This window comes from Mauremys mutica, chromosome 3 (genome assembly GCF_020497125.1).
Source record: "Mauremys mutica isolate MM-2020 ecotype Southern chromosome 3, ASM2049712v1, whole genome shotgun sequence".
NCBI lineage: Eukaryota > Metazoa > Chordata > Testudines > Geoemydidae > Mauremys > Mauremys mutica.
The window spans coordinates 162,806,894-162,828,310 of record NC_059074.1 but is presented as its reverse complement, the minus strand read 5'-3'; the positions used below and the strand labels follow the sequence as shown (position 1 = coordinate 162,828,310).

Sequence of the window (21,417 nt, the reverse complement as noted above, 5' to 3'; positions counted from 1 at the left end):
TCAGTAAAGATAGGGTGACATGTAAAAGAGTCAAGAGAGGATTGTTTTCCCTTTCACTTCTGGGGGTGGGTGGGGGGCTGCGTAAATTGCAGAGCTATGCCCTGACCCACCGCGGACACTGTTTTTGACCCTAGAAGCATTTGGAGCTCAGCAAAGAATGCAAATCCTTTTCGGAGACAGCAGGAACTGTGGGATACCTTGCATCCTCAGTCCCCCCTCCCTCCATGAGCGTCCATTTGATTCTTTGGGTTTCCGTTACGCTCGTCACGCAGCAGCGTGCTGAGTCTCTGCTATGCCGTCTGTCCGGAGATTTTTTAAAAATACTTTGGACCAGGCGTAACATTACAGTAATTCCCCTAATTAGATGCAGGAGTCTCCGAGCGAGATCACCCTGAGGACGGTCACTGAAGGAGATAGAGAGCGCATGCTGCGTGAAAGCCAGCACAAACCAGGGCCCTATGCAGCCGTGCTCGGGGAGGCAATGCTCCCTGAGTACCTCATGAAAGCCTCGCGCGGAAAAGTGTGCTACCACGGAGCACCCAATAAGGCAGCTCTCCCCAGGAACCTCCTGCGGAGGCTTTTCGATTACCTCCAGGAGAGCTTCGTGGAGATCTCCCAGGATGATTTCTGTTCTATCCCCATATATAGAGAGACCTCCTTTTCACATACTTCGGATTCCTGTTATATTAAGAATAAAAGTTTACATGGTTAAAGCACTTACCGACTGCTCCTTCCCTTGATTCAGGATCCGGGTTAATGGCCGGGGACGGTTGGTAGGGGATCTCCGTGACGGTGATGAAGAGATCCTGGCTGTCGGGGAAACCAGCGTTGTAAGCGCTGTCGCCTGCCTCGTCCTCCACAAACCCTTCCTCATCGTCCCCGTTCGCGAACATCGCCGAGGAACTGGCCGTCGACACTGTCCCATCGTCAGAGTCCATGGTCGCTGGTGGGGCAGTGGTGGCAGGCTCCGTAGCGTCCGTTTGCCACTTTGATTTTTTTGTTGCCTTGTCTGGGGTCCTTGATTTTCACGCGGCGCTGCGTTGCATCCCGGCTGTATCCTCCGTCTCTCATGGCTTTGGAGACCTTCTCGTAGGTCTTTGCATTCCGTTTTTTGGAGCGCAGCTCCGAAAGCACAGACTCCTCGCCCCACACACCGATCAGATCCAAGAGTTCCCGGTCAGTCTATGCTGGGTCCCTCTTTCTATTCAGAGATTACATGAACTCCTCTGCTGGAGAGCTCTGCATCGCTGCCGGTGCTGCTGAGCTCGCCCCGATGTCCAACCACGAAATGAGATTCTAACTGTCCAGACAGGAAAAGGAATTCAAATTTTCCCGGGACTTTTCCTGTGTGGCTGGTCAGAGCATCCAAGCTCGGACTGCTGTCCAGAGCGTCAACAGAGTGGTGCAGTGTGGGATAGCTCCCGGAGCTAGTAAGTTCGATTTGCATCCACACCTAGCCTAATTCGACATAGCCATGTCGAATTTAGCGCTACTCCCCTCGTCGGGGTGGAGTACCGAATTCGAACTAAAGAGCCCTCTAGGTCGAATTAAATGGCTTCCTGGTGTGGACGGGTGCACGGTTAATTCGAATTAACGCTGCTAAATTCGAATTAAAGTCCTAGTGTGGACCAGGCCTTAGTCTGTGTTCCACCACACCTCTGAGGATTTGGCCTGCCCTTACTTATGGCTTGTCTACATGGGGAAACTGACTGGCAGTAACAGGAGTAAAATCATACCACTATAGCTATGCTGGTATAATGCCCCATGTGGACACACTAGTTTATTCCAAAATAGAGTGTCCACATGGGGAGGTATAACGGCACAGGTATAGAAGTATAATTATATCTCTATAGTTTTGCTGGTCAATCTCACAATCCTAGTGAATGCTAATTAGACTTCTAATATTGTCTGAAGTTTCAAATAGGAACCCCTATCTGTTACATAACTTAAAGTTATCATATTTCTCGATACCTATTGATACAAGTATGATTTGTCATGGACTGTGCCCATTCAGAGCAGAAAACTCATCTAAAGTGAACATGCTTTGGAAACCAGTGAGAAATTTTCAAAAAGCATTGGGCAATAACATTCTCAATTCCCATTGTAAATCAAGTTTTATGAGTCTCATGTGCTCCTGCAATTAACTGACAAGTACTCTTTACCCGTATATAAATCTGTTAATTGATCCTAATACACCTCTGACTGAACAGAAGAAAATCCACCCAGCCTCAATGGCCTCATCTGTAGTAAGTGCAGGCCTTGATAAAGGCCCAGTATGAGGCCTGAACTAAAGTAATGGTCAAGACTTTGCTAACATAAAGCAAAGTTAAGCTGTGAGCCAGAGATAGGCTCTGCTCACAGAAGCTGGCACGAAAAGGGCTGATGCTGCATAAACATATATTCACCTAGCACAAACAGCACTAGAACACACTATACTGAAACATTCCATAGATAACAGGAGGACAGGCCGACCCATCCCAATGACAGGGGCAAAAGGGTAAAATGATGGATAGAGTTGTTGTGATCGAACCAACATGTACAAGGTAGAAGGCGGTACCTTAATACGTAGAAAGGTTGTAACTTGCTACGTAGAGAGGTTGCACCTCAATACGTCAGTGTGATGTGTAACTTGTTTGTATCTGTGTATAAGAATGCACTCCTAGGGCGGAGTCTTTGTCCGGCCGAGGGGGCAGTGGAAATTCCTGCCACTGACTGAGCCGGGTCCATTGCCAAGAGGCACTTTCTCATAGTATGCCCTGAATTAGGCTAAGAAACCTACAGGGAACTGCCAACTACACAACAATTACAACATGGCTATAACCTACCTGCCTTACAATACCAAATATGTTTGGTTCGGCATGTGTACAGCGTTCACTTAGTATGATTATATGATTACTTGGTCTTGTCAAATCAAAGTCCATGCTGCACGTTTAGAATACAAACCAAGTTATAACTGAATTTCCCAGCCTGGTTTTTACTGTAGTGTACACAGAGCTCACTTCAAGATTTTGCCACTCTTGAAAACCCAAGAAAGTACATTTGATTTATTTTAACAATTCTCTCTTTTCTCTTTTGTATGAATTAAGGAATGGGAGTAGAAACTAGAAAGTTCAAACCAACTGCTTCTATTTATTTGTAGTGAGAAACCACTTAACATTCTGCAGAGTTTTTCCAGCAAGTTAATACTTATCAGCATATCCCTTTTTTGGCTTTTTATTTTGTGGACACCTGACAGTCAGTCAGTCAATCTTATACTTTGCAGGTGGGAATGAATTCTTTTTACTGCAGTATTACCCAAAGGCTGGCCCAAAGGAGACATTTAGAAATGTGTGTATCTGGAACAGGTTGAAAAAACAATTAATTACAATTGTCAACAGCAAATACAGAGTGCATTCAGTCAGAAAAGATAAAATTCAGGAATTTTAATAATATGTAATATACAGCATAACACAAGCTGGACCTTCCCCAAAATATTTTTAATATATAACCCATAGTTCAGTGTGCCTAACATTAGACTGTAAAAACACAGTTATAGATCTGTCCACTGCCAGTGACAAAAAACGTATCTTCTCTCAGATGATATTGCTGCACTAACAGTGTAGTTTGCCTCCAGTGACCCACACACTTATATAAAACAATTTTAATGGAGTTTACTAAATGTTGACCCCTTTCCTCTCTATGCACTCTTTCCAAGATAAATAAAAGCAGCTACAATATATGTACGTCACTTCAACGTCAAAATATTTTCGTGTCCAATACTATTAAAACTACCATTTCACTTTAAAAAAAAAAATCAAGGCCTTTTACATGAAATATCATGTTTGACACTACTTGTTAAAGAAAATTAGAACTACCATTGCTCTTTTTAAGATATGGACATAAATGGAGTGAAATAAAGTGCAGCAACAAAAACTTGATACAAAGACCTCATTAATTGTCCAGGTAAGAACTACTTGAACCGTTAGACAATATTTATATGCTAGAATGACAAAATCATTATCAGAATAATCAAAGAGCCAAAAAGTTTCCAAAACACAAGCTTTCCCTAAATGGTGGGGTATAATGATAACATATCTGAGAAACACTCAACTAATATATAGACTCCTGCCATCCATAGATTCATAGACTCTAGGACTGGAAGGGACCTTGAGAGGTCATCAAGTCCAGTCCCCTGCCCTCATGGCAGAACCAAATACTGTCTAGACCATCCCTGATAGACATTTATCTAATCTACTCTTAAATATCTCCAATGTTTAACCACCCTGACAGTTCGGAACTTTTTCCTAATGTCCAACCTAAACCTCCCTTGCTGCAGTTTAAGACCATTGCTTCTTGTTCTATCCTTAGAGGCTAAGATGAACAAGTTTTCTCCCTCCTCCTTATGACACTCTTTTAGATACCTGAAAACTGTTATCATGTCCCCTTCTCAGTCTTCTCTTTTCCAAATTAAACAAACCCAGTTCTTTCAGCCTTCCTTCATAGGTCATGTTCTCTAGACCTTTAATCATTCTTGTTGCTCTTCTCTGGACCCTCTCCAATTTCTCCTCATCTTTCTTGAAATGCGGTGCCCAGAACTGGACACAATACAATCCAGAGTAAGCAAAACACATCGCTGAAACAGACTAAAGAGGTATAACAGAATTATCTTCTTGAATCTCCATATAACTATCTTTTTTAGAACTCTTCATATTTCAAGAAGGTATGGCTTCGCAGAAGCTCAAGTACTATACCATGAGATGTTAATTTTCTTTGGTTCCTTAATATTACAAATTTTACTAAAATAGATTTCCATTGAAGCACAGCTTCCTGGATAACCTATGTACAGAGGAATGAGGGGCGAATAGTTTTGAGGAGTAGTCCAAAGTATATTTAGCAGACCTCCAGAGCTGACAAACTATAATTAAAAAAGATAACTAGATTTTGGATTCTTCTCTCTATACCAAACAGTTCTGGTCAATATCTTTGGGCCAGTATAGCCAACTTCCATAAAACCCTGCACTTACAATCAAGGTTAGCATTATGGCTTGATCATTCAGTAGTTGTTAGTAACAATTATAACCTGACTCTTTAAAAGAAGGGACTGTAGTATGTTATCACTCATAGAAGTAAAATAGAGGACATACAATCTATTAGTCATCAGTGTGAACTATGTTACTGTGCTGTCTCGGAGTGCTAACTCTTTCAGGATATACATTATTTCATGACTCCTGTGAATAGCAAATATAATTTTCACAGAATTTTTGGGAAACTATTTACTACAGTAAGATGACAAAACTTTTAGAGGTGTTTCACTTGGTTTTGCCTTTGAAACATATCTCTTTGGCTCAAAAGTTTGAGTACAATATCTTATTTTTGTCCAGCTAAAAGAAAACTGCTTTGGTACACTTTTCCTCCAAGACGTGTGTACGTGTGTGTGTGTGTGTGTGTACACACAGGTCTTGGAGGAAATATCTGTGTTACCTGGTCACCACTACAGGTGGAAGCTCTACCATCATTTGTTTTCCTAGCTTGGAACCTTCCTTGAAATTCTCTCTCTAACTTTTAATTCCATTCTAAACCAACACTAAACTTTTCCAACAATTCCTTTCTTAGTTTAGAACAAAGACTGCTGAGCAGTTGTAGTGGTATAGTAGTATAAAGTCTCAAGAATTTTAATAATAATGCTCTTTGCATGAAAGAGACCGGAAAGGAGCCACAAGACATATGGACCCCATCCTACAATCCTGGTTTACTCTAACAGATCTGATCATAACAGTGGGACTGTAGCATCCTTATGTTCATTTTCAGTCTTTGTAATGAACCTAATGCACATTAAAGGTTTACTTTGGTTGTTTTGAAACTAACTTATTTCTGAATGATACAAAAAAGTGAAAAACGTGTAAGCAAAGAAAGCTTTGCATTGAGTGTTTAAAGTTTAACAACAAGAAACTTAACACTTCTTAATCAATGTTTAGTGTAGTCGTCACGTAAAATTTCCTACACCTCAAGCTTCCTCTTAACTCGATGCAAAGAAAGGTTTACATGATGGTTGCACAATGTTTTCTACCAGGATGCTTCTAACATTTAATGCAGAAAACCATTTAATGCAGTACATGTAGTTTTCATTAACAACCCAGTATAAAATTCTATAATGCTCCAGTTGTGGTTGGGTCTTCAACCACTTTCTCATAATATTGGTGATATCAGCAGCCTGCATTCTCAGTTTGGACAGTGGACATTATTCATTTTAAGGAGATATTTTTTATTGGACCAACTTCTGTTGGCGAAAGTGACAAGGTTTCAAGCTGTTTGCTCAAAAGCTTGTCACTTTTGCCAACAGAAGTTGGTCCAACAAAAAAAAAAAATTACCTCACCCACCTCATCTCTCTAATTTTCTGAGACCAACATAGTTACAACAACACTGCAAACAACTATGCATTTTGTCTGTCAATTGGTTGTTTGACCCATCTTCTTTCTATCCCTCTCTGGTCCTTCCACTGCCATTGGAACACTGTCAACCCTCTGTGGCCCTCTAGCCTTCCCTCCCACTTTCCCTTTCTTCCCCACTCATACATATACCACTTTTCCCTTTCCTTCCTTTTCTACTTCCTTTGTCACATTCCACTTACTCCACTCCTATAATAAAAATAAATTATTTGGAACTACTACAGCAGAACTATCCGGTGGGAACACACGACTGCTATCCTTTTTTTTTCTGACTATTGTTTGCAACACCCACTTGTTGAGTCTTGTTTCAGATAAAACTTAAGGTGTTCCGAGCAGAGACCATGTGTAAATGTGTACTTGCAAAGCAGCTACCACAAAAGAACCAGGCTCTTCAGGTACTAATACAATATAAACAACACGTTTGAGGTGATGGGGTTTTATCTTCTGGCCTGGGAGCAACAAATCCTTTTGCACACAGCCCACTGTTCACCCATAAAATAGCAGGTGACTGAGAGGTGAAAGACCTCATGTGACAAATATGCCAATAGTTCATGCCTTCAATCCCCTTTATAAGGATATCATCAACAATTTGATCGTAACCAGCAGCCACACTGTCCGATGGGCAAAAGGGGAGGGAGAGGGTTCAGAAAGGAGAAGGGAGACGTTTGGTAAAAGAGAGGAGGAATGATTCTCCACAGCACAGCACAGCACAGCAAGGGCGTAGTTTGGGGGACGGGCAGCTGGGCGTTGCTCCCTCAAACAGCAAACCTCCGGCAGGCACGGAATTTGCCTCCTCCATGCATGCCCCATTGTCCTGACTGGAGCCCCCCATACGGAAGCCAAACTGCGCCTAAGCGGCAACGTTTTTAAATAAAATACCTGCCACCTGGCACCAGATGCTCTGGAGCCGTGTGGGTCTGAGCCCCAAGGAGGAGTCACTCGTGGCAGGAATGGGATAGCGGCGTCTAGAGGGAGCAACTCCAGAGACCGGGAATCCACCCGCGGCCCAACTCCACAATCTCCCCGCAGCCCCAGGAAGCTCTAACTCGGCGCACTGTTGCCCCGCCGGGAAAGCTTCTGTCTCCAAACCACCGAGCCGCCGCCGCCCCCTCCCCCCTCCGGCCGGCCACCAACCCTCGCCCCCCGTCCAGCCCGGCCTCACCAGCTCTTTCTCGCCGCCTGAGCTCGGGTCGGGTCGGGCTCAGCGACCCGGAACATGAACCCGGCGCCTCCCCCGGCCGCTCCCCGGGGAAGCTGATGCCGCTTCGCAGAGACTCGGGGAGGCGGCCGAAGCCGGGCGAGCGAGCGAGAAGGGGTGTCGGGATCGCTCTTTGCCCGCGCCTCACTCCCCCAGGAGAGGAGCCCGGAAGCGGCTGCAGCACCGGCAGGAAGTAGGGCCCAACCACCCCCCGTGCCTTCCCCGCCCGCGGTCCGCTGCCGGGAGGGAGCTCGGATGGTTCGGCCCATAGCTGGGGGCTCGCTCACCACTTCCCCCCACCCCCAGCACTCTTCCGTGTCCTACCTCCCCGACCCCAGGCCGGCGGGGCCTGTAGGGAGGAATTACCTCCCCCTCCGCCAGGTGGTACGGTCTGGTTGCCATGGTGACGGCCTGTACACCATCAGGGCAGGGGGAACATGGCCGCTTTGGCCAGGCTGCAAGGGAGGCTGCCAGGCCCGAGGGAGGAATATTTCCATAGGAACAGGTAACGGGCCCCGCTGCCCCCGCCCCCGCGGGCCTGCATTGGCCTCATAGTACTTCCCTTCTGGGGAGGAGCATTGGTAAGAGCCAGGCCAGCGCACTGGGATGGGACCCAGGTTCTCCAAATGATGGTGGCACCTTGCGAGATCACCCCCATGGCATGTCCCCAGGTCACCACATTGCACCAGCGCAGTGTTGCATTGTCACTGGGACATTGCCATGTCCGGTTAGCACTGTCACTGCTTAATAGTTATATTCCCCGAGCGTTCTTAAACCCCAATTAGAATCAGGACCCCCTGGGGCTAGGCACAGAATAAAAGGTGGTCTGTGCCCCAAAGAGCATACCGTTATCATGCCATGTGAAAATGTTGCCATATCGTATCAAGTATATCACTGCACCAAAGCAACATTATATCAAAATGTCTCTAGGTTGAATAAAAATCCCATTGTGGCACAGCAAAATAGTCCTCTGGGGGAACACTTTTTTGTGACTTAGTGTTTCATAAGCTCAGAAAGTGATTCTCAGGGCAATCCCTTGTAGAAACCAAAGGCAATAGTAATTCTGTTTATTAAGGAGAGTGTTGTTATACCACAAAAATGGTGTCCCAAATCCTTCACTAAAATAATGTATATAACTAACAGCTCTAAATTAGCATCCACTTCTGGAGTTTCCTGAGCATTTTATACAACACACTATTTAAATGGTAAGATCCGTAGAGAAGAGAATAATGTCTCATCCAGAGCTAAGCAAAATATTGGTGCTTAAATAATTACCTCTTTTGTCAAGGGATTTCATAGATTTTTCAGGCTCAAAGGTGCCACTATGACAATCTTTTCTGACTTCCAGTACAACAGGGGCTATAAAACTTCACCCAGTAATTTCAGCTTGAAGCCCATAACTTCTATTTGAGCTATCACTATTTTTTAGAAAGATATCCAGTCTTGTGATGGAGAATCCATTATGTCCCTAGATAAATTGGTGCAATGGTTAATAAGCATCACTGTTTTTAAAATTTGCTTCATTTCTAGTCTGAATTTGTCTAGCTTCAGTTTCCAACCACTGGATCTTATTATGCCTTTTTCTGCTAAATTAAAAAGCTGTCTACTATCTGTACTCTCTCCCTTGTGTAGGTGCTTGTACACTGTGATCAAGTTACCTCTTAATGTTTCCTTGGATAAACTAAATAGAGTGAGTTGCTTAAATCTCTCACTATAAGGCCCATTTTTCAAATCTCAAATAATTCTTATAGCTCTTTTCTGAAACCTTTCCAATTTGTCAATATGTTTTTTGAACATATTGGATACCAGAACAGGACACAGTATTTCACTCATGGTTTCCCTAATGCCATATACAGAGATACCACCACCTCCCTATTCCTGATAAAGAGAGGTATGGAAAGGACAGTCCTTTACTTGCTAAAGGACAGTGTGTCAGTGGCAAGCCTGGAATAGAGTCCATAATCCTGACTTGCAGTTCAAGCTGTAACCTCTGGACACACTGTTCGCACACCTAAGTAGACAATTTACATGCTTCTTACAGCTATAGCCAATTAAAAATGCAAAAACAGTCACCCAGATTTGTATTTTTGACACATATATTTAAAATATAAAAGGGACACAGAATTAATTATGTCCATCTTTTTGAGATTTTTAGTAAGTGACAATATCAGATTTGTGTAATTTGCAGTGTTTGCTAAATATATTGATATGCTAATTACCTTGGTCTGCTGCTTCAAGACCTTGTGTGGCTTCTATACACTCCTATTTTCTCTAAGAATTTCACAATTAAATCACTTTTGCAGATTCAGATCATAAAAGAGTCAGTATTAATTATATTGACTAGTGCCATAATATTGTGAGTTGAAATCAGTTTTGGGTGAAGTTATTCTGAATGTAGTCTGTGTTCAGAAGACATTGTATTTGTATATGCAAAACACTGTAGGTAATCAAAGTGTGTTAAATGACATTTATTTTGTGTCTGCCTTGGTTTCATGTTATTGAAAGTTACTTGGAAGCATAAGTTACAGTAAATGGTTGTGAATGGTGTAAAGATAACCCTTGACATTCCAACCGAATGTGCAGTTTGAAAGGTGAAAACCAAATCCTAGCTCCAATTGTTATCTTTCTAGTGTTGGCAAGGGCTCTTCACTACCAAAAGATAAACATTACAAGAGAAAATAGAACAAAAGATACAGTAAACTCTCAAGCGACATACAGAGCCATCAAACCAGATCTAGTACAATGGTGACAAGAAAGAGTGAAAGAGTAATATCTGTCTGATATGAAGATGTAAACAAGAAATTACCAACTAGTACAATAAATTACATACCAACAGAACAGATCACGTTCAAAGAGCAAAACCTCATTGCAAACTTTAAATGAGATTCTTTTAACCCAACTCAATGTACTGGGGGCAACTTGGAGAAGCAATAAGAAAATAATTTACAAAGGTGATAGTAAATAATAAAAATGTGATTGTAATGCTTCAATAAAGATTAAAGTATAATTTCAAATAGTTTAGTTCAGCAATGTAATAATTGTTAATTGATACTTTATTGTGAAAAGATATAATTAAACAGAAACTAGAAATGATCTTGTACCTGGTTTCTGCCCCTCAGCGTTGAAACTGCCCTTAACAATGTTACTAATGCTCTTTTTCTGGCCAAGTAGCAAGTCGTCTCCCCCACTCTTATTGGTCTTGATCTGTCTTTTGCCTTTGTCACAGTTATGGCTCTCCTAATAGACAGCCCCTCCCTTGTGTCTCTCTCTGGCACTATCTGTCTGAATGCTCCTTAAGAATCTCTGCTAGGGTCTTTGCACTTGGCCCTCTTCTCTTATCAGACAGCTTCTACCATTAACAACTGTATCCTTCGATTTCTCTGCCTAGTCTCATCTCATATCTTCAGCTGTCTCACCAACATCTCTTCCTGGATAACCTGCCTCCACCAGAAATTGAAAACTGAATCCTTATCTTTCCCCCCAAACCGCCCTTGTCCTCCCTTCTTCATTACCATTCGCAATTCCTTTAGATTCTGCGTTCCTTGGGCTTGCAACATCATCATACTTTTATACTCTTTTCTTCTCTTCCCCCTCCCACTGCACACATTGATTCTCTCTCTGAATCCTACCATTTTGCCCTCTACAGCATCTTCAAACCTCACCCATGACATGCTTCTCCATTCCTATTGTGAAAACTCTAGTATTGCTGATGAACTGATAGTATCATCTTCATCTCACTGAACATTTCCCATGAAATAGCTGTTAGGCAATATGTGCTGAATATTTGAAAAGGTAGGGCTGTGATGTATGAAATGACAGATGATTTGACAAATGAGTTGCTCACCAGGTTGTCTAATTCTACCTCTTCTTCCAGAATCACCTATCTAGAAAATGTTTCAGCCTGAACTGGATTTTCAATAGTTATAGTAGATACTTTTAATTAAAATGACGACAAGCTCCCAGCCCTTTTTTTTCACTGTATGCTGCTTCAGTACAGCTTTGGTAACACATTCAGAGCCTGATGTAACCTTATTGTAGTCAATGGGTCTTTCTATTGATTTTACTGGGCTATGGATCAGGCCCTTACTTTTACATAATTAATTCATTTAATAATCATTGTGATAATAGTGATCATAGTGAATTTATCTGATATTCATGTCAATGTCATATTTTATGTACCTCTATAGGATTTCTATTGTAATTCAGCACTAATTAATATACCATTAAAATAAAGTGTTATCCACATTTTTCATTTAAAGCATAAGAAGTCTAGAAGTTCATAACATATTGGCATCGTTGTTCAATATCAAATGTACCTGGGAACTATGTTTCTCAGGCATTAGAAAAAAGCACATAAAATTAATGTGTCAGCACACAAGTTACAACTCCTCTAACACTGCAGTAGCTTACCCAAAAAAATCTTTTAAATGTTTCCTTTAAAAAAAACAACAACAACAGGATCCATCTGGATCCCATCAACTGGGACGTTTTACATTTTTTTTACATAAAATTTTTTTAGCCTTCTTCCTTCATCCCACATGATTTCTGGTCTCCTATGTTACTTTATGTTCCCCTCCCAAGAATGTTAACAAAGATGCATAATCAGAATGCAAAATAACTTCATTTTTCCTTACATTTATATTTAGATTGTTTTATATTGTTTATAATAAAATCCTTAAAATAGAGCAGAGCCATTGCACTGTTGTCCTTGCAAGATTGGGGCTTTAATTATCTCTATTCTATCTAATCATCATGGGATATTTTGTTTTGCATCATTCCTAATAATGGTAATATGTTAAGCTGGGGGGTGGGAGGGAAGAAAGGTTTAAAAAGAACACAGGTTGTCCCGTTAAGAAAAAAATTAGATGAAAAAATCTTTCTGACTTATTGTTTTGATTTTAAAGTAAACTACTGAGAATGCTAATCACAAAAAGATTATTTTCAAAAAATGTTTTCAGAGTTGTAGATGAATACAGAAAAGCAGAGCACAATGCTGCTGTACGAATCCAGAGCTGGTTTCGAGGATGCAGAATCCGAGCATACATCAGGTATTATGATTTTTTTTTCTATTTTCAACCATATTTTCAGTCACTAATAACTTTCCAAAATTCTCACATATTATACTTAGCTTATTCTCTCTCTCTGAAAGTGAATGCTTCTGTAAAATGTGAACAAAAACAATTATTCTGTTTTTGAGCAGCATAAAAATATATACATTACCATTGCAAAAAATCCTTGTGACTTTTTTTTAATTGTACAGCTAAAATTGCTGAGGTCCAAAAGTTGACAAATGGAATGGAAATAGCATTGTTGTTGTTTTTAAGAACACTCTTTCAGTATTCTAGGGATTTCAGAGTGTGACTTGAAAAAAATGGCATGTTGTGCATCAAGAGTGCCTATTGTACAAACTTTTCTTCCTCAGATTTTGTGGATAACGTGAAAAGAACTGTATGATGTGGCCTACTGGATAAAGCACTAGCCTATGACTTAGGAGACCAGGGTTCTATTGTTGGCTCTGACTTGCTAGGTATTATTATTATTTGAGAAATAGCATGTAAAAACTGAGGCCCTAGTTCTGCAAAGTATTACATACTTGGGAACAATGGGACTACGTACATGTTTAAATTAGTCATTGTCCGACAATAACAAAAGAAGGACAGAAGACATCTGATATGGTTGTAATCAGGCTGCAACTTTATTATTAGATGTCTGGGACTACCCGGTAGATAAAAGTGCAGGTAGCTCCATGATCATGCAGTATCTACCCAGAAGCATCTTTTCTAACCAGGTCCCTCAGCCAAACCATTGCTGGGACCTTAGCATCCTGCCCCCCCCTTGGTTAAGGTAGGCTATAAGAAAGGGGGGCTTGTCAGTCATAGGAGTGTCAGCATGCCAGTCATGCCAGCCGTATCAGTCATAGGAGCCCCAACACCTCCTCCCCAGTTCCGCTCTTTTAACAAACCACATCCTTTTTAATTCCTTTGCCAAGTCATTTATCTGGTCATTGTATTCCTTTCTTATGGATTATCTGCATTGGACAGCTGCCCCCACTTACATAATGAGTTGCAACATCAAAGCCTAACTCCCTTCCTGACTCACCATAACAGAGCCCTCCCTGGACCTGCTGCGAGGCAGGTGAAAAAAACTCAACTCCACCTAGGCCAATCTGATGGTGAGAGGAAAATTCCTTTCCAGTCCCCCTACAAAGCAGTGGCTAGCATGGTGCCTACGGCAGGTCCTGACCATACCTGGTAGTTTGTCACCTCAATGAGAGGGAAGGTAGGTGCTGCTTTGCCTGGTGTGGGGGAAAGGGGCTTCTCTTGCCAGATTCACCCCTTTTCAATTCCTCAGCCCTTCCAGTCCCTGGGGATGAGTCAGCATCACCATAATGACCCATTCCCCCTTTTACAGAAGCTTCTAAGCCCTTCTCCTAACTCCCAGTAGAAAAGCACTATTCTCCATCCCCTGGCAAGCTGGACAATGCCCCCTCTTAAGGTGCAGTGCAGTCATATGCATAAATCTTTGCAGGATTTGGGGCTATCTCATAATGTATTAGGAAGCAAAGCAAAGTTGTTATGCTAGCACCTAAGCTGGCTGGGAATTTTTTTTCCCCTTGGAGAAATATCAACAAAGCCAAAACATATTTCCTTATTGTCAAATTTTCTACAACTCTCAAACTGAAAATTTTAGAAATTTTTCAGCTTTCAACATTTTCCCATTTGGCCAAAAAAAGTTCTAGACCATTCAGAAGTATTAACTGTATTCTCCATGAATTGTTTAACCAGTCACACAAACACCCATTCTTAAGTGTATTTTGTAATGCTTAATAATGAATAACTTTTATAAGATTAAATTTAAGTAAGTTTGCTGTAACCCACTTTTTGGAATAAGTATAGATAACATACAGCATTGCCTAAAATCTTGGAAAAATCTTTCCAGTGTAACTTATAAATATATTATTCTTTCAATGTAATCATTTGTAATCAAAATATTTTGTTTTAGGTATCTGAACAAAATGATGATTATTATCCAGAAATGGTGGAGAGGCTATCAAGGAAGAAAACACTTCAGAAAAATGGTGGAGGTAACAAATGGGATTTACAATTAGTTTAGATATTTTATCACTCAAATACTCAGCTGTTCATTAACTTGCCCCTGGTTCTAGTCCAAAAGTTGAGAGTTGAGGCCCCGATCCTGCATACACTTATGCATATTCTTAACTTAACTACCATGAGTAGCTCCATTGATTTCAATAGGACTAGTCATGGTTGTGAAGTTGAGCACATGCATTCCTGTTTGCAGGATTGGAGACTTAGGCTTCAATCCAGCAATGAGCTCTGCACTTGCAAAAGTCTGCCTGTGTTGAGCTAATTGCAGGAAACAGGCTTTCGGTTGGAAGTACTGTTTTCCTGGCAGTACTCTTAATTCTGAAAAAAACAGAATAAGTTAATATCTCTACACATCGCTGTTCTGTGTTTTAGTGGTTTAAATTTCTTACTTAATGAACCTTGAAATATTTGAGGTTTTGCCTTGAGGCACACAGCAGATCACAGCCAATCCAATTTCCTTGATGGACTTGAAGATAGAAATGTATGATAGCACACTATCTTAAACCTCTGTTAAGAGGTTTAGAAAATGAAGAAGACAACAATTTGCTCTTAACATACAATGGTAAGATTTTTAATCAGTAGTTTGCATCACTAATTTACAAATTTATGTAAACAGTTTCTATTCCAATACTTTGTAATTTGTTCTTCATTTATTCTTGACTAATTTTATTGAAGCCAAATTGCTGTTTTTCAATATAGAAATAAAAATACACAGAAAGGAAAAAAATGTAGAGTACTAAATAATAATAGTTCAGATACTGTTGACTTGTTCCCCACTGGTTGACCAGCTAGTTAGTCAGACTGAGTCATCTTTTTGGGCCATGTTTTCAAGGAACTTACTATCATATTGCAATTTGTTTGTGCAAAGTGGATAACTACATGCTTAAATTGAGTTCGCTTCTGAAAAGTGACTGTGTGCTTAGTGGGACTTAAGTGGTATATAGTCACCCCCTGATGAATGTTCTAAACAGTTAACAAAAATAGGATTGGACTTATCTCAAAAACATATACAGTAAAATTCTGAAGATGGCAATTTAATCTTGACATTCAAGAATCAGAATCAAGGAACAACTGTCTGTTTCTGGCACCTGACCACAGACTTATTTTGAGGGCTTTAGTAGGACATAGGTGGCACACAGGCCTTATGTTGGCCCTCTGCACTCAGTCAATGTCACTTATTGTTTAGATCACCAGATCTACACAGGCAGATATCTCTGGACATTCACATATTCAAATGCCAATCTCTTGGTAGACAATAATCAGTTTGTGGTTAAAATAGTAATGGCATCATCTGATGTTCAGTCATTTTTTTATATATATATGTGGGAGGTGCGTTGAGAGCGGTGACACAGACTGACAAAGTTTCTGATGTAGATCTCTCAAATGGGGCACAAAGGGAACAACACATCATCATTTTGCTGGGTGGGGACATGGAGGAGGAATTGCACCAGTGGTGTCCTGCACTATTGCCTTGCCTTTTGAGGCTGTTTGACCTCAGCTTTTAATGGCCTGATTCTCTTTCTATTGTTTCTCTTCAAAGAATTGCCCTGGCAATTCAGTTTTGTGACAAGAAGTTCTAGAAAGTGGTAGAGGACAAATAAAGGCAAAACAGCCAGTATATTTAAAAGACAGGATAGTAGGATTTACCATTCTAGATCAGATCATCCATCCATCTTGTTTCTGGAAGTAGCCAATGCCAGATGACTCAAAGAGAAACAAAAATACCCCATAACGCTTCTCAGTTGTACAGTGGTGAGCATGGAAGAACTTCACCTCCTCAGTATCTTATGTTGTACTTACCAGCAATTTGGCTGAGGAGGACTGGATTTGACAACTTCTGGAGTTTGTCAGTACAACTTCTGAGTTAGCTATGTGAGTTTCTGCAGAATGATGTCAGGTGCATCTTTCTCCCTATTAATCAGTAGGCTCCTTGCTCACTGCTCCCACATATTTATGCCCTTGGATTTAGAGAATGAACTTGAGTCTTGCGTCTAAATTGTCTGTGCACTAGCATATTGTGCTACCTTTATTAAACCACTGGGCTGGCTCAACTTGGAATATTTCAAACTATGAAATGGTCTAGCAATTTAGGACAAATTTAAGTTAAAATAGTAGTAACATTTATGTTAAACTCTTCTTAACAATTATCTTAACGACTCTAATGATAATTAAACAGGATGTGATGGACATGATAATTGTTAGATAAAAAAATAATTGGTCACTTTAAAATTTGTCTGCTGATAATGACTAGATTGGTATCAGTTGCCAGCAAACAAGGTAAAGCATATGCACAAAATGCCCATGATTACTTGATAATAAATCATTTTAATTATTATATTCAAAATTGTGAAATGAAAGTTGCACTGATGCGGAAAATAGCAAAAGCTCAGGCTCATCAGATCTGCTCTCCATATGTGCATCACTACTAGTATTTTCAGTTGTTAGTATTCCAGTGCATTTCCCTCATAGTGCCCAAATCCAGTAAATAAAGTTAACTGAGGTTATAACTTTATGGAGACATCCTTCAAATTAGTTATGTATCTTACTATTTTTTAAAGATAGGTGTGATAGAAAAATGTACATTTTTCTGACTATTTTTGTCAAGTTAAAAGTTCTAATTAACCTTTTGTGTTCATTCTGGTTACCCTTATGATGCAAGCTGGACTGAATGGACAATTTTTTCCACAGTCTGGGGCCTTGTCCTGCAGAAAAGAAATTGGGTTTTGTTTTTTTAAATAGTATCTGAGGTTTTTTTTTATGAAACACAGCCCACAGGGCAAGAAATCCCTGTAAGAAAAGGAATTTTAAGGCTTCAGGACTATGTACCTAAAAACAGTATAAATTATGAATATATTTGTTTCTAACTTTGAAGAGATCTACCTTAAAAACATTTTAATACTTTGTATACATCACAGTTCAACGCTGTCTCAAGGCCAAATTCAGCAACTCATGTTGAGTAGTCCCCATCAATGTGACTTCTTGGGTAAATTCCACTGATTGGTGCAGAAGAGTGACAAAAGGCCTGTGTACCACTTAGGCTACATGTTAGGCCTCATTCCAATTCCCGTTGAAGTGATGATTCTCCCTGAATGTAGTTGCACTGTGGACCCATTTATGTGAGGAAAATGACCCATCAGTAACAGATCATTTTCCTAGTGGAGATGAAACCTGGAAGTATTTCAGAACAGAGAAGAAAGGAGAATGTTGATAATGATAGATAACGGTGCTGGGATTTACTTATAGAGGAATTCAAAAATAATTTCTAGAAGTTCTATGTTTTGGAAGTAAACCCCCTACATACTAACATCAGGGATATGCATAACGATTTATAAGCGACTGGTCCATTTTAGAATAAAACTCTCTATAGTAGGACAAAGGCCACAATACAGAAATTTATCCCCATTCAGGAAGCACATAGGCACATACTTAAAGTTAAGCAAGTGTTTTGGTGCTTTCGTGAATAGGATTAGACTTAAGCATTTACTTAAATGTTTTCCTGAATTGCAGTTAGAATGAGGAGGGCAACACCATTTGCCAAACAAACTGACATTAAATGCACTTGGTAGAATTCTTTCTGTTTTTTTCCTCTGAAATAGAAAGTCTATTGAGTAAAAGGGTCCATACAGACTTTGAGCTGGTAATCAGTGAACAGTTGAACGAGGAAAACAGATTCTTCCCTCTCTAAACTCAGAAGCAATATATGGATCATCTTCCCAGGTGAACCATGATCACCATTATGGCATTTGACCTCTGGTAGCATACACAACTTGCTGAGGCCTGTGTGATGGTTGTGGCTAGTAGGTCTGTGCACATGGTGCGCTATCGGCCACATCTCCACCACACATGACACCCTTCACACCCCGGTTAATAGGCTTGCAGAGCCTGTCTTTGTAGCATGCAGGAAAATGTGGCCTCTGCTTACTTAACCCATCTGTATTCAGTAACCCTGTACTATGAAACTATACACATGGCATTGTGTTATGGGCCTCGTGATTTCACCCATATGGAAAGTAAAGAAGGTGTCTGTTGAGCATAAAAGAGAGTGATCTAACAGTTGCACAGTCACACATTCTGGATGCATATACAAAGTGTTTGGAGGTGGAAAAAGACAGAGAGAGGAATCTTTGTTAGCATTTGTTTCATTTTAGAAGTTCCTTACTCTCAGCACTTCTATGTATCTTTTAAATCAGCTTAGAGCAACCAAGAAAATGTGTATTATTTAATGACCAAATCTAGAATAATTAAAATACAATAGCTACATTAATTGCTATAGCAGCCAAGGGAACACCAATTATTAAACTGCTCTATCTAGAATGACTCAACTCCATATTCCACCATATAGATTTAATTAATATTGTTCACTATATAAGTGCCAGTCTGGCTAATATCCAGAGACAAAAATACTAGAAAAAATTGTCTCACTTTCTTTACCTTTTCCACTTTGGGACCTAGAAGCTTGATGGGATGCTTGCATTTTATTACTAGAGGATCAGGTGTTTTTCCTCCAGAATCGTAAGCTGTAATTAACATTTCCTTTCTTCATTTCAGTTCTTACTTCCTTCATTCTCTTTTTCCATAATCACCTATACAATGAAAAAAGTTAAAATACTGTTATATCTAAATGAGCAAACTTTTCTCTCTGTCTTATTTATATCCTCCATACTCCTGATCAATTGACTCTTAGGATGCTGACCAGTTACCACTGCTATGAAACAAGTTTGCTACCCTTTTGGCTGTCTCCAACACTCTGTGGAACTTGAGTTGTTAGGCTCCTAAAGTTGTATGGTCCAAAACATTGTATGTATGAAATTTAACAGTTCTTGCAGGATTATTTGTCACTGGGCATAAGGGGGAGTGCATGACAGTTTAATCAGATGGGAGAAGGGCTTGTTACTCCTGTCAGAGGAAGAGGTTTGTAGAAGAGAGGGGAGATAGAGATATTTGTCCCTAGGTAGAAGGTATGGAGGGTTTTGCCTGATGTGGACACTTGGGGCTTTTTTCATTGTGAGAAGACTTGGATAGTCAGGCAGGAGACACATTTTGAGAAGGGAGAATAGGCTCCCTCCTTTTCTCTACATTTCAGGTATAGTATTGTGAAGCAAGGGAAGTTGTCTGCGTAATTCTCCACGTGACTAATCTTTGACTTAGTCGCATGCTCTTGTAAGAGCAGGCTATTATAAGGCCCCTTTTTATGAGAATCACCTTCCTTAATAGTGTTCTGGCTCAAAAGTGTAAGCGTCCTCAGCATGCAGAAGTGGAATTCCCTGAGCAGATCAGGAGAGTAGCCAAAAAGGTGTTTTAAACTATTCTTGCTCAGTGGCAAAACAGGAGCCCCAAGGTCATTACCAAACCCTGGCTACTTCCAACAAAAAATTAATTCATAAACTGGCTGTACCAGCTTTTGCATTCTTACCAAATTTGGAAAGGATGAGAGGTGAAGCAAAATTGAATCCATTTAATTTAACAGCTTCAGAATATTCCTGGGAATGGAATGCATTATTTCATTGCTATATTTGTAGTCTACAGCTAACACCAGTCATGAAAGATTTATGGAGAGAAAAGTTAAGACAGATGCCATTAACTGTTCTAATTCATAATTTTGGAGTTGAGCTGCTGTTTGAACGTCCATAGAAAGCAAAACATTTTCAAATTTAATACATTAGAATTTCTGCAATTTGCTGCATAAAAATTGCATCTTTGCAATTGTTTCTGTTTATATTATTAGTGAAGCTGTATAATATTAAAGTAAGTATTTAAAATGCACTTTAATTAAAGTGCAGGACTTATGCCTTACTTAATGTAATGAAGAAAGAGAATTTAAAATGAAGTACCATCATTGTATTCATTTGTAAATAACATATTGCAGCCAACTGTTTCTTAATTGCCCAGACTGTTGATAAATAATCCAGTCCTGCTGCTCTCCACAGACAATTTGCTTTGGATCAGAGTAGGCAATTCAAATAACACTAATTACAGTGGAACCCTTTTATAGTGAATTCCTGTTTGTCATGGGGGAAAAAAATTCACTATATCAGGGGAAAGCACTTTTGCCTTTGATTTGTGTCTAAAACATGAGAAAAACATAAAGCCGCATGTTGTGCTAAATAAAGAACATACACTTACATTTAAAGTACTTATATTTTACTTTTTATGATACAGTTGTGAATTATGTTCATTTTGCATTTGTAATTAGAGGGCGGAACAGATGTGAAAGCTTAGTTTAAAGTGATGTATCCATTAAAATAACCTATGCTGCCAAGTGATTGTTCAGTATAACAGGAGATCCGTTCACTATGAGAGGAATTCTACTTTTTTGGAAGGAAACCAGGACTTTAGGAAATGTTGTCTATATCAGGGGATTCACTGTAACATGGTATCATTGTATTTATGATCTTATGATGTTAAAATGAATATTAAATGAAACAAAATTCCCAGAATTACTCGGGAGGCAGCTAAGTACATAACATTTAGTACAGATGGTTGGAAGGCACAATTTTGCTCCATCACCGCATCCGTATCCTTGAACGATTTCAACTGAAGACAGCATTTCTTTGAATTTTTCATTAAACCAGACGTCTTGAAATATGAATTCCTTTTATGTTTCTGTGAGTTTTGGCTAAAAGAACCCCAGTGAATAAATCATATAATACTACGTGTCACCAGCACTTGTGAATATTTCTGCTT

At 40.0% G+C, this 21,417-nt stretch overlaps 2 protein-coding genes across 8 annotated transcripts in view; one reads left to right on the top strand and one right to left on the bottom strand.

Moving 5' to 3' along the window:
* Nucleotides 1-8,026, bottom strand: part of GPATCH2 (G-patch domain containing 2) — a 185,272-nt gene extending 177,246 nt beyond the window's left edge. The window contains exons 1-2 of one of the 5 annotated variants that reach the window (XM_045010249.1): nt 7,958-8,026; nt 6,529-6,545 (exon numbers count right to left, since the gene is read on the bottom strand). In XM_045010249.1, coding sequence (XP_044866184.1) covers nt 6,529-6,545; nt 7,958-8,026 — 86 coding nt within the window. Of the gene's footprint in view, nt 1-6,528; nt 6,546-7,588; nt 7,895-7,957 lie in introns of those variants that run through there. The other 4 variants (XM_045010248.1, XM_045010244.1, XM_045010246.1 and 1 more) reach the window with 4 other exon arrangements.
* Nucleotides 7,941-21,417, top strand: part of SPATA17 (spermatogenesis associated 17) — a 164,563-nt gene continuing 151,086 nt past the window's right edge. For 2 of the 3 annotated variants that reach the window (XM_045010251.1, XM_045010252.1), the window contains exons 1-3: nt 7,942-8,129; nt 12,583-12,672; nt 14,627-14,708. In XM_045010251.1, coding sequence (XP_044866186.1) covers nt 8,062-8,129; nt 12,583-12,672; nt 14,627-14,708 — 240 coding nt within the window. In that variant the 5' untranslated portion in view covers nt 7,942-8,061. Of the gene's footprint in view, nt 8,130-12,582; nt 12,673-14,626; nt 14,709-21,417 lie in introns of all 3 variants that reach the window. The other variant, XM_045010250.1, reaches the window with a different exon arrangement.